This window comes from Oncorhynchus nerka, linkage group LG17 (assembly GCF_034236695.1).
Source record: "Oncorhynchus nerka isolate Pitt River linkage group LG17, Oner_Uvic_2.0, whole genome shotgun sequence".
NCBI classification, from domain to species: Eukaryota; Metazoa; Chordata; class Actinopteri; order Salmoniformes; family Salmonidae; genus Oncorhynchus; species Oncorhynchus nerka.
The window spans coordinates 10,680,461-10,693,543 of NC_088412.1; the positions used below are offsets into that span (position 1 = coordinate 10,680,461).

At 45.6% G+C, this 13,083-nt stretch overlaps 1 protein-coding gene across 1 annotated transcript in view; it reads right to left on the minus strand.

The window, feature by feature from the left end:
- Positions 1 to 1,550: 1,550 nt before the first annotated feature.
- cep152 (centrosomal protein 152) overlaps positions 1,551 to 13,083 on the minus strand; it is a 52,047-nt gene continuing 40,514 nt past the window's right edge. Inside the window, exons 22-30 of the mRNA XM_065002956.1 lie at positions 10,499 to 10,630; positions 9,480 to 10,190; positions 9,201 to 9,276; positions 7,928 to 8,095; positions 4,692 to 4,782; positions 4,493 to 4,575; positions 3,752 to 3,908; positions 3,534 to 3,637; positions 1,551 to 3,376 (exon numbers count right to left, since the gene is read on the minus strand). Of these exons, the coding sequence (XP_064859028.1) occupies positions 2,409 to 3,376; positions 3,534 to 3,637; positions 3,752 to 3,908; positions 4,493 to 4,575; positions 4,692 to 4,782; positions 7,928 to 8,095; positions 9,201 to 9,276; positions 9,480 to 10,190; positions 10,499 to 10,630 (2,490 nt within the window). The 3' untranslated portion in view covers positions 1,551 to 2,408. The remainder of the gene's footprint in view (positions 3,377 to 3,533; positions 3,638 to 3,751; positions 3,909 to 4,492; positions 4,576 to 4,691; positions 4,783 to 7,927; positions 8,096 to 9,200; positions 9,277 to 9,479; positions 10,191 to 10,498; positions 10,631 to 13,083) is intronic.

The following is a 13,083-nucleotide window of genomic DNA, read 5'->3' on the forward strand; positions in this document are numbered from 1 at the left end:
TATGGACTTTTACCAAATAGGGCTATCTTCTGTATACCACCCCTACCTTGTCACAACACAACTGATTGGTTCAAATGCATTAAGTCAAGAAATTCAATTCCACAAATTAAATTAAGGCACACCTGTTAATTGAAATGCATTCCAGGTGACTACCTCATGAAGCTGGTTGAGAGAATGCCATGAGTGTGCAAAGCTGGCAAAGGCAAAAGGTGGCTACTTTAAAGAATCTCAAATATATTTTGATTTGTTTAACACTTTCTTGGTTACTAAAGAAAAACCCTTGAATGAGTAGGTGTTCTAAAACTTTTGACCGGGTTGTGTGTGTGTGTGTGTGTATGTATATATATATATATATATATATATAGCCACCCTTTGCCTTGATGACAGCTTTGCACACTTGGCATTCTCTCAACCAGTTTCAGCTGGAATGCTTTTCCAACAGGCTTGAAGGAGTTGCCACATTTGCTGAGCACTTGTTGGCTGCTTTTCCTTCACTCCACGGTCTGACTCATCCCAAACCATCTCAATATGGTAGAGGTCGGGGATTGTGGAGGCCAGGTCATTTGATGCAGCACTCCATCACTCTCCTTCTTGGTAAAATAGCCCTTACACAGCCCGGAGGTGTGTTGGGTCATTGTCCTGTTGAAAAACAAATGATAGTCCCACTAAGCCCAAACCAGATGGGATGGCGTGTCGCTGCAGAATGCTGTGGTAGCCATGCTGGTTAAGTATGCCTTGAATTCTAAGTAAATCAGACACTGTCACCAGAAAAGCACCCCCACACCATAACACCTCCTCCTCCATGCTTTACGGTGGGAACCACACATGCGGAGATCATCTGTTCACTAACACCGCATCTCACAAAGACACGGCGGTTGGAACCAAACTTTCCAATTTGGACTCCAGGCCAAAGGACAAATTTCCACCGGTCTAATTAATGTCCATTGCACATGTTTCTTGGCCTAAGCAACTCTCTTCTTAATTGTGTCCTTTAGTAGTGGTTTCTCTGAACAGTTGATGTTGAAATCTGTCTGTTACTTGAACTCTGTGAAAGCATTTATTCGGGCTGCAATTTCTGAGGCTGGTAACTCGAATGAACTTTTCCTCGAGAGCAGAGGTAACTCTGGGTCACCCTTTCCTGTGGCCGTCCTCATGAGAGCCAGTTTCATCATAGCGCTTGATGGTTTAGAAACTTTAGAAGTTCTTGAAATGTTCTGCATTGACTGACCTCCATGTCTTACAGTAATGATGGACTGTCGTTTCTCTTTGCTTATTTGAGCTGTTCTTGCCATAATATGGACTTGGTCTTTTACCAAATAGGGCTATCTTCTGTATAACCCCCCCCCCCCCCCTACTTTATCACAAACACAACTGATTGGCTCAAAAGCATTATGGAAAGAAATTCCACAAATGAAATTCCACAAATGAACTTTTAACAAGCCCCCCCCACCCCCTGATAGTAGGCGTGGGAGGTGGAATGCCGAAGACACTAGGATGTGCAATATGTCTTTCATTGGCATTTTTTTCTGGGAAATAGAGACTTTGAACTGTTGCCGAGTTAATAGAACCCTTTTTATTACAGTCCACATCAGTAAGATCTAAACTAAAAGTTATAAATTACATTAAAGCAACATCATTTATATTATAAAGAACTATTTTGTTACATGCACAGCATATCTCACAACCTTGATATAAAAAAATAGTTTAATTTAGAAAAACACAATTTTTAAAAAAATCCTTCAGTACAGATAAAAATCCATCCAGACACACAGACGGAAGAAATGGAACATTTTAGAAACGTGGAAATCATTGACTAGAACGAAGCCAGATCACACCAGGCTTGTATCCTACTACGTATTCATCCGTTCTGGAAGGCACATTCACTGCACACCACAACCTAAGATAGTTATTGGTCCTAACACACATGAACACGAGGTTTACTTGTACACGTTTGTGGCAATTTAGAATTACCGCGGCGTAATGATGGCCGCGCCGTAACGACGACCCCGGCGTAACGACGACCCAGGCGTAACGACGACCCAGGAGTAACGACGACCCCGGCGTAACGACGACCCCGGCGTAACGACGACCCCGGCGTAACGATGACCCCAGTCATTTCCCACATAATATCGCGTGGGGCGGTTGGTAGCCTAGCGCTTAAGACCGTTCGAATCGCCGAGCCGCCGAGGTGAAAAATCTGTCGATGTGCTCTTGAGCAAGTCACTTAAACCTAACTGCTCCTGTAAAAGTCACTCTGGATCAGAGCGTCTGCTAAATGACTCACATGTTAATGTAAATGTAAAACTGAACCAAAATACTAAAATTCAAGACTCACTGAAATCTCCACTAGCTCCATTTACCGCCCTTTATAAGAACAGTGTCATGCAGAGTCTTAGGACTGTTCGCTCTTATTGTCGATGAGAGAATGGACCGTCAAAACCACCGTCCTGCTGTTGACTCCGCTTCAGCTCAGAGAACAGACTCTTAGAACACAGCCGGTTCTGGAACTGGTTCTGATTCTGCCAGTCCCCCTCAGAGCCAGGGACAGGCTCTCTGTGACTTGATCTACTACTACCAGTCTTCATACTTGGGACGGACTGAGTTAAAGCTATGGTCTGAGGCGGGACACTGGGGAAAGTCGAGGCTTTGGCGCAAAACTGAACATTGACAAAGTCTTTGTAAACTGTCACGTCAGAGTTGTCAGTGGTGTGGTCATCAGCTGAAGAAGGTCCACGCAAAGGGAACGGTTTCACAGTTTCCATTTTTCTGCCTGGGTGAGAGGAAACTGCGGGGACGTGGCGGCCATCTTGGGACCCATTACTGGACAAACTCCAATCACTCGATCCTCCTTCATCTCTAACGGGAAGCTCCTCCTGGACCAGGAAGGGTTTAGTGTTACTACGGTGACACAGGAAGTTGTCATCGTCTGATCTCCCCGACTCCGCCCCCTGCAGGTACAGCTCCCTGCTGGTCTGGGTCCTCAGAGTAACGTTAGTAAAATCACCACGGTAACAGTCGAGGGAGGTTTGACCAATTTGATGAGAGGATTTGTGAGGAGGAAGTGAGAGGAAGAGTCCCGAAGAGACATGGCGTTTCCTAAGCAAGTTTGCAGGGGCTCCTTTCTCCTTTCCATTGGTCAGGAGGTTCAGGTGGGTGGGTTTACTCACAGGCCTAGTATTCCAGGTGGTGTTGGCTGCAGCTGACATGGTTTTTGAGTCGGGCTCAGAGGACCTCTTGGCCTTCAGGATCCTCCCCTCATCACCAAAGGACATGGTGATCTCAGGGAAGTGGCTAGCTGGACATGGGGTTTTATTAGGAGAACCTGACGCGTTGCCTGGATGGTTGTCAGTAGCGGCCTCTGTCTTTGATGACGAGACTGTTGATACAAGACATCATTTGGAACAAGCAATCTTTTTATTTTATTTTTATTTTTTACATCAACAGTTGTCACAGACTCCCTAGAAGAACGATTCCATTTGATGATCCTGTACCCTGTTTATTTTCATCTTATATTAAAATCAACATGGTCTTACCCGGTAAGCTGTGGCTCTTTCCCGTTTTCCTCTTGGTAGGGGTCTCCAACACTTTGGCCATGGCTGCCAGCTTACTCGCAGCATGAATTATTTTCTTCTCAGCCCTGAAGAGGAAGGAAAGGGAGGATACACTTAGCCTTAATATAACCTTTAACCCCAAATCAACCGCTGGGCACCAGTAGAGATCTGAGAGGATTGGACAGGTGTATGCAGCATACCCGGTGGCCTGCCCCCCGTCCTCTAGAAGTTCCTGCAGACAGGTGAGGTAGTAGCGTCTCATCTTCCTGGCTGTGTCCTGCCTCTCTCTCAGCACCTCGACACGGATCATCTCCGCTGCTCGCTCCTTACTCTCCTTGAGGTAGCGTAGCATGTCACCTAGAGAACGAAACGTCATGGTACATAAGGAGACACCTGTAGCATGTCACCTAGAGAACGAAACATCATGGTACATAAGGAGACACCTGTAGCATGTCACCTAGAGAACGAAACATCATGGTACATAAGGGGACACCTGTAGCATGTCACCTGGAGAATGAAACGGCATGGTACATAAGGAGACACCTGTAGCATGTCACCCAGAGAATGAAACATCATGGTACATAAGGGGACACCTGTAGCATGTCACCTAGAGAATGAAACATCATGGTACATAAGGAGACACCTGTAGCATGTCACCTAGAGAATGAAACATCATGGTACATAAGGGGACACCTGTAGCATGTCACCTAGAGAATGAAACATCATGGTACATAATGAGACACCTGTAGCATGTCACCTAGAGAATGAAACATCATGGTACATAAGGAGACACCTGCAGCATGTCACCTGGAGAATGAAACATCATGGTACATAATGAGAGGCCTGCAGCATGTCCATCGTCTAAGACCATTCCCACTTCAACTGGGGTGGGTTTCTTTCCAGCCTTTTGTAGCTAAAAGTAGTATGTTTATTTCACTCACCTCTGATTTTCTCAACAGCCTTCATGTACTGCTCCCTCATCTCTTCAAGGCCAGCATGGAGACTCTGCTCCATGTCTGTACCCCTGCGGTGAACAGTTATTCATTTAGAACATTCATTTGGTTACCAGTGACTTCGCATCCGGCTATAGAGATATTCAATATGGATGAGTCAAAAAATATATAAATATTGTTTACGTACCCAGAGGATTCTTTGGCTGCAGAGCTTTTCAATTCTTCAAGTTTCTGCAGGTTGTCCTCTTTTTCTTTCCGTAGGGCCACCTCGTGCTCAACTACAAATAGAGGGAGGGTGGTGTATGGGAAAGGGGGAGGGGCAAGGAAAGACACGGAATTAGACTCACACTCAGGCAATCGATGATCAATTTATCACTTGAAGCAATCCTTTTTGTGAGCCTCAACACTAGAACCGCCAAAACTAGAACCACTAGAACCGTCAATAACTTAATTTCAATAAAAACCTTGAACCCCACCCGTCCCGGCCCTTTTCTAAATATGTAGAATAGCTGGGCCTCGAACGAGTACAAATAGCCCCCAGTCTAATAAATCCATTAAAAAAAATACACAATCACATAGAAATCCATTCATATTTTGTTTAGGAAGGTCATAAAAAATATTAAAACAATTACAATTTATTTCAAAATAACCCGAAAAACGTGTTTTGGTTGTATTCATCTGTGCTTAATATCAGAGACTATGGCTGCTCCATGCTAATGAAATGAACTTATTGATTTAGCAGTCATCACAGGCTTATATACCCCTGCCCTACCACAGTAAAACACATATATATTATACAGTAAGACTATAACATAACAGAACAAAATAGAAAGGATATTTTTTCCCCTAATGGCTATTGCCGATTGTCGCCAATACAGACTCGGGTACTTTAACAATGAGATATTTGACAGAGACCATCCAAGAAATTTGTAGAGTTGTTTTTTGGTATATAAAAACATTTAATAGGTTCATTAGAAACCTTGGAATCGGCTCCTTCAGATAGGGTATAGCAATGACAACGTCTGGCCTGCATGGACCTCTGTAGGACGATATGGATAAAGTGCTGTTAGCTTAGCGCCATTCCCATCTTTATTCATCAGTGTCTTCCTTCTCAATTAGATTGTCTCCCATCACACTAGTGTCAATTTTAAAAAATGTTGTCGTTAGACCACAACTAATATTATTATTATTCATTTCAATATAGTTTAGTAAGAGCATCTGTTGTCTTACAGCCCCGAAAATACACCACCGTCTTATTTTAATAGTTACTGTCTACGTGCTTCTGGATCAAATCAATGCATTTTCTGACTGATTAGAATACACATTTGGTTTCCAGAGGTTTCTTAGGATCTATTTTAACATAATAAATGCATTCGTTCAGAATGGTAGTTTTTTACAACCCTGGCTCCTACAACCTGGGCACGTCTAGCCAATTCTTTCAGATCTGAATGATGTAAGCAATACAGTGGGGCAAAAATGTATTTAGTCAGCCACCAATTGTGCAAGTTCTCCCACTTAAAAAGATGAGATAGGCCTGTCATTTCATCATAGGTACACTTCAACTATGACAGACAAAATGAGGAAAAAAAATCCAGAAAATCACATTGTAGGATTTTTTATGAATTTATTTGCAAATTATGGTGGAAAATAAGTATTTGGTCACCTACAAACAAGCAAGATTTCTGGCTCTCACAGACCTGTAACTTCTTCTTTAAGAGGCTCCTCTGTCCTCCACTCGTTACCTGTATTAATGGCACCTGTTTGAACTTGTTATCAGTATAAAAGACACCTGTCCACAACCTCAAACAGTCACACTCCAAACTCCACTATGGCCAAGACCAAAGAGCTGTCAAAGGACACCAGAAACAAAATTGTAGACCTGCACCAGGCTGGGAAGACTGAATCTGCAATAGGTAAGCAGCTTGGTTTGAAGAAATCAACTGTGGGAGCAATTATTAGGAAATGGAAGACATACAAGACCACTGATAATCTCCCTCGATCTGGGGCTCCACGCAAGATCTCACCCCGTGGGGTCAAAATTATCACAAGGACGGTGAGCAAAAATCCCAGAACCACACAGGGGGACCTAGTGAATGACCTGCAGAGAGCTGGGACCAAAGTAACAAAGCCTACCATCAGTAACACACTACGCCGCCAGGGACTCAAATCCTGCAGTGCCAGACGTGTCCCCCTGCTTAAGCCAGTACATGTCCAGGCCCGTCTGAAGTTTGCTAGAGAGCATTTGGATGATCCAGAAGAAGATTGGGAGAATGTCATATGGTCAGATGAAACCAAAATAGAACTTTTTGGTAAAAACTCAACTCGTCGTTGGAGGACAAAGAATGCTGAGTTGCATCCAAAGAACACCATACCTACTGTGAAGCATGGGGGTGGAAACATCAAGCTTTGGGGCTGTTTTTCTGCAAAGGGACCAGGAAGACTGATCCGTGTAGAGGAAAGAATGAATGGGGCCATGTATCGTGAGATTTTGAGTGAAAACCTCCTTCCATCAGCAAGGGCATTGAAGATGAAACGTGGCTGGGTCTTTCAGCATGACAATGATCCCAAACACACCACCCGGGCAATGAAGGAGTGGCTTCGTAAGAAGCATTTCAAGGTCCTGGAGTGGCCTAGCCAGTCTCCAGATCTCAACCCCATAGAAAATCTTTGGAGGGAGTTGAAAGTCCGTGTTGCCCAGCAACAGCCCCAAAACATCACTGCTCTAGAGGAGCTCTGCATGGAGGAATGGGCCAAAATACCAGCAACAGTGTGTGAACCTTGTGAAGACTTACAGAAAACGTTTGACCTCTGTCATTGCCAACAAAGGGTATATAACAAAGTATTGAGATAAACTTTTGTTATTGACCAAATACTTATTTTCCACCATAATTTGCAAATAAATTCATTAAAAATCCTACAATGTGATTTTCTGGATTTTTCCTGCTCATTTTGTCTGTCATAGTTGAAGTGTACCTATGATGAAAATTACAGGCCTCTCTCATCTTTTTAAGTGGGAGAACTTGCACAATTGGTGGCTGACTAAATACTTTTTTGCCCCACTGTATGTTCATATTTCTCCTTTTCTCTTTGACAGGCTAGGTGAAAGATTTTCCAAATAGTGTACACCTATCGAGTCCTGTTAGATCTGTAGACGCCTCCTAAATACCCAAGGCAGCGTTTCCCAAACTTGGTCCTGAGGCCCTCTAGGGGTGCACCTTTCGGTTTTTACCCATAGCCCTACAGAGCTGATTCAAATAATCAAAACTTGATAATAAGTTGATCATTTGAATCAGCTGTGTAGCGCTATGGGCAAAAAACAAAAAATGTACACCCCCTTCTAGTCCCCAAGTCCAGGATGAAGAACCACTGGCCTAAGGAATAGGGGCCAAGGGTTGATTTGGGATTCAACGGGGAGTTTGTTACCTTTGAGGCACTGCATTGAGGCCTTGTGGTCTTTGACGGTCATCTGTAGCTGTCGGCAGGCCTTCTCGAGATGCCTCTGGAGGTCCCGACTCCTCTTCTGCAGCTCGGACACGGTCTCAGCACACCGCTTCCCACAACCACCCTCTTCCGTCTTCTGAGCAGCGGAGCCTGAATAAGTGGAAGAACAACATATTAAAATCAGACTTTTAAATGTTTTTTCTCTCACTCAAATTTGGTAACAGTGGGTTTCTGAGGATAAGAGTGGGTTTCTGAGGATAACAGTGGGTTTCAGTGGATAACAGTGGTCTACGGTGGGTTTCTGAGGATAAGAGTGGGTTTCTGAGGATAAGAGTGGGTTTCTGAGGATAAGAGTGGGTTACAGTGGGTTTCTGAGGATAACAGTGGGTTTCTGTGGATAACAGTGGGTTTCTGTGGATAACAGTGGGTTTCTGTGGATAACAGTGGGTTTCTGTGGGTTTCTGAGGATAACAGTGGGTTTCTGTGGATAACAGTGGGTTTCTGAGGATAACAGTGGGTTTCTGAGGATAACAGTGGGTTTCTGAGGATAACAGTGGGTTTCTGTGGATAACAGTGGGTTTCTGTGGATAACAGTGGGTTTCTGAGGATAAGAGTGGGTTTCTGTGGATAACAGTGGGTTTCAGTGGGTTTCTGTGGATAACAGTGGGTTTCTGTGGATAACAGTGGGTTTCTGTGGGTTTCTGTGGATAACAGTCGGTTTCTGTGGATAGCAGTCGGTTTCTGTGGGTTTCTGTGGATAGCAGTCGGTTTCTGTGGATAGCAGTCGGTTTCTGTGGATAGCAGTCGGTTTCTGTGGATAGCAGTCGGTTTCTGTGGATAACAGTCGGTTTCTGTGGATAACAGTCGGTTTCTGTGGATAACAGTCGGTTTCTGTGGATAACAGTGGGTTTCAGTGGGTTTCTGTGGATAACAGTCGGTTTCTGTGGATAACAGTGGGTTTCAGTGGATAACAGTCGGTTTCAGTGGGTTTCTGTGGATAACAGTCGGTTTCAGTGGGTTTCTGTGGATAACAGTGGGTTTCTGTGGATAACAGTGGGTTTCTGTGGATAACAGTGGGTTTCAGTGGGTTTCTGTGGATAACAGTGGGTTTCAGTGGGTTTCTGTGGATAACAGTGGGTTTCAGTGGGTTTCTGTGGATAACAGTGGGTTTCAGTGGGTTTCTGTGGATAACAGTGTCTGCCACATTCCATTCACAGTACATCAGTGAATAGAGAAGACTTGAGGAGAAACATACTATGAATCTGGTTGAGTTCTTTCTCATGACGCTCCTGAGTTTCCTTCAGAACCTGGCCAAGCCTCTCCTCGCTGATCTGTAGAACAACATGGAATTAGTATTAGTCAGACCCGGGTCAGAGAGTCACCTCGAGATTAAACTATCGATGTCTTACACAATACAGAACCCCTGCTTCCATGTCACGGCTCTAAAGTCTAATGATACTAGTTATCACACTGTCGGTAGAATGTGTGAGAGAGAGCGAAGGGAAAAGAGAAGGAGAAAGAGAGAGACAGCCACCTTCTTCAACTCCTTCTGGGCCTGGGCAACAGCTTTAAAGAGGAGGTCTTTACAGGTTGACATGAGGAGTTCTCTGACGCTCCCGCTGGCTCTCCCCCTCCCCTCCACCTCTCCTCCGTCCTCCTTCTCTTTGTAGGCTCCTCTGAGGAGGAGCACAGACTGCACCTCCTTCAGCCCAGCCTTAAGCTCCCGGAGCACCTCCTCACGTTCCTCCGCTCTTCCCTGCCTCCTCTCCTCCTTGCCCCTCCTATCCTCCTGCCTCTTCCAGTCCTCCTCTCGGTTCCTCAGAGCCTGTTGCAGCTCAGCCTCCGTCTGCAAAAGGAGCTCTTTCCTCTGGCGCTCCGCCTCCCCATTCGCCTCCTCCCGCACATCCTTCTGCGCCTGTTTCAGCTTCTCCTCCTGGAAAGCCTGCAGGGAGGAGATCTCCTGCTGCTTCTCTCTGTTCCAGGAGGCTCTGGCTGCAAGTAGCTCGGCTTTCAGCAGGGCAGCCTTCTCCTCCCTCTCATGGTCAAGCTGGCTTTGCAGATCATCCACCTGGCTCTGCAGATGTGCCACCTCCTCCACCTCGGTCTTCAGGTCCTCCTCCAGCTGCCTCCAACGCTGCACCTCCTCTTGGAGCTCCTCAACCCTCTGGTCTCCTCCTGCTCCTCCCTGCTCGTCCTCTTCCGAACTCCTCAGCCTCTCCTCTGCTTCCCTCAGGGCTAGGGACACCTGACACAATCAGAGAGAAACTAGAACTACAAGATGCTTTGGAGTGAAGCAGATGTTACCATCTGACTACTGGGATTAAGTTAGTTAAAAGGACCATTTCACCTCTAATCTTTCAATTCATTCATTGTTTAGATGTTAAATACTGTATAACTTAGCGACAAAGATGATATGTATTTTATCCAGGGATGATGTTGAATACTGTATAACTTAGCGACAAAAGTTGAATAGTCTCCCAAATATAAGCAACATTCAAACTGATTCAGAAAAGAAACAGAAAAACACAGTGAAACAGTGACGGTCAGTTGTACCAGTTGTTGAACATGTTTCTCCTGTTCTTTCTCCCACTTCTCTCGTTCTCTCTGGAGCGCTGCCTTATACTCCGGCAGAGTGGGGAGGTCCTGGAGCCAGCGGCTGTAGGCTCTGCTTATCGCTCCTTCAACCTGTAGGGGACAAATCAGAGAGACATTCACGAAGCGTCTTAAGAGTAGAGGAGTGCTGATTTAGGATCAGTTTTGCCTTTTAGGTTCAGAATGAATAAGACAACATGGACAGGAGGGATCTGATCCAAGATCAGGGGGTGTGTATTCACTAGGAACCAAAAAACGAAGCAAACAGGAGGGACATACACTACATGAACAGAAGTATGTGGACACCTGCTCGTCGAACATCTCATTCCAAAATCATGGGCATTAATATGGAGTTGGTCCCGCCTTTGCTGTTATAACAGCCTCCACTCTTCTGGGAAGGCTTTCCACTAGATGTGGGAACATTGCTGCTATAACAGCCTCCACTCTTCTGGGAAGGCTTTCCACTAGATGTGGGAACATTGCTGCTATAACAGCCTCCACTCTTCTGGGAAGGCTTTCCACTAGATGTGGGAACATTGCTGCTATAACAGCCTCCACTCTTCTGGGAAGGCTTTCCACTAGATGTGGGAACATTGCTGCTATAACAGCCTGCACTCTTCTGGGAAGGCTTTCCACTAGATGTGGGAACATTGCTGCTATAACAGCCTCCACTCTTCTGGGAAGGCTTTCCACTAGATGTAGGACTTGCTTACATTCAGCCACATGAACATTAGTGAGGTCGGGCACTGATGTTGGGCGATTAGGCATGGCTCGCAGTCGGCGTTCCAATTCATCCCAAAGGTGTTCGATGGGGTTGAAGTCAGGGCTCTGTGCAGGCCAGTCAAGTTCTTCCACATCGATCGACAAACCATTTCTGTATGGACCTCACTTTGTACACGAGGCCATTGTCATGCTGAAACAGGAAAGGGCCTTCCCCAAACTGTTGCCACAAAGTTGGAAGCACAGAATTGTCTAGAATGTCCCTGTATGCTGTAACATTAAGATTTCCCTTCACTGGAACTGAAGGGCCTAGCCCCAACCATGAAAAACAGCCCCCAACACTCTGCTTAAAATCATTAGGAGCTAAAAGTAGTCAGTTAACTAACTGGTCAGTTGAGTCATATAGGGAGGGATTACATTGCCATCTTCTGGATCAGAAGTAATGTTGCCAACACCGGGTTTAAATTTATTAGGAGCTATAAGTCAACTCATCATTCTTCATTTTAGAATAAGGCTGTAACATAACAAAATGAGGAAAAAAGTCAAGGGGTCTGAATACTTTCTGAATGTTTTTACTGTGTAAGTCTATGGAAGGAGGTGAGAACCATGAGCCTCCTAGGTTTTGTATTGAAGTCAATGTCCCCAGAGGAGGACGGAAGCTAGCTGTCCTCCCAGACCATTATTCCTCCTCCACCAAACTTTTCAGTTGGCACTACGCATTCAGGAAAGTAGCGCACTATGGGCTTCCGCCAAACACAGATTTGCCCGTCGGACTGCCAGATGAGTGAGTCATCACTCCAGAGAACGCGTTTCCACTGGTCCAGAGAATGCGTTTCCACTGGTCCAGAGTCCAATGGTGACGAACAGTTCATGTGTTGACGTTGCTTCCAGAGGCAGTTTAGAACTCAGTAGTGTGTGGCCTACCACTTCACGGCTGAGCCGTTGTTGCTCCTAGACGTTTCCACTTCACAATAACAGCACTTACAGTTGACCGGGACAGCTCTAGCAGGGCAGATATTTAACAAAACTGACATCCTATGACGGTGCCACGTTGAAAGTCACTGAGCTCTTCAGTGAGGCCATTCTACTGCCAATGTTAGTCTATGGTGATTGCATGGCTGTGTGCTTGATTTTACACATCTGTCATCAACGGGTGTGGCTGAAATAGCCAAATCCATTAATTTGAAGGGGTGTCCACGTAATTTTGTATCTATAGCGTACCTGAATGTGTCCGATAGAAACTTGTTTTCAGTTTGGAGTTAACGGTTTCCAAAGCAAAAGGTTTTGGACTAATTATTACGCTGCAGCGCTACTTCCCTGAGACGCTCAATGAATATGGAGCCAACTCTGTTATAGTCAGTTCAGGCCAATGTCCCTCCCCTCTGTCCCGACCTGGGCTCCAATGTTACAGAGTAGATCCCTCCCTCCCTGTCCCGACCTGGGCTCCAATGTTACAGAGTAGATCCCTCCCTCCCTGTCCCGACCTGGGCTCCAATGTTACAGAGTAGGTCCCGACCTGGGCTCCAATGTTACAGAGTAGGTCCCGTCCTGGGCTCCAATGTTACAGAGTAGATCCCTCCCTCCCTGTCCCGTCCTGGGCTCCAATGTTACAGAGTAGATCCCTCCCTCCCTGTCCCGTCCTGGGCTCCAATGTTACAGAGTAGGTCCCGACCTGGGCTCAAATGTTACAGAGTAGGTCCTGACCTGGGCTCCAATGTTACAGAGTAGGTCCCGTCCTGTCCTGGTCTCCAATGTTACAGAGTAGATCCCTCCCTCCCTGTCCCGTCCTGGTCTCCAATGTTACAGAGTAGATCCCTCCCTCCCTG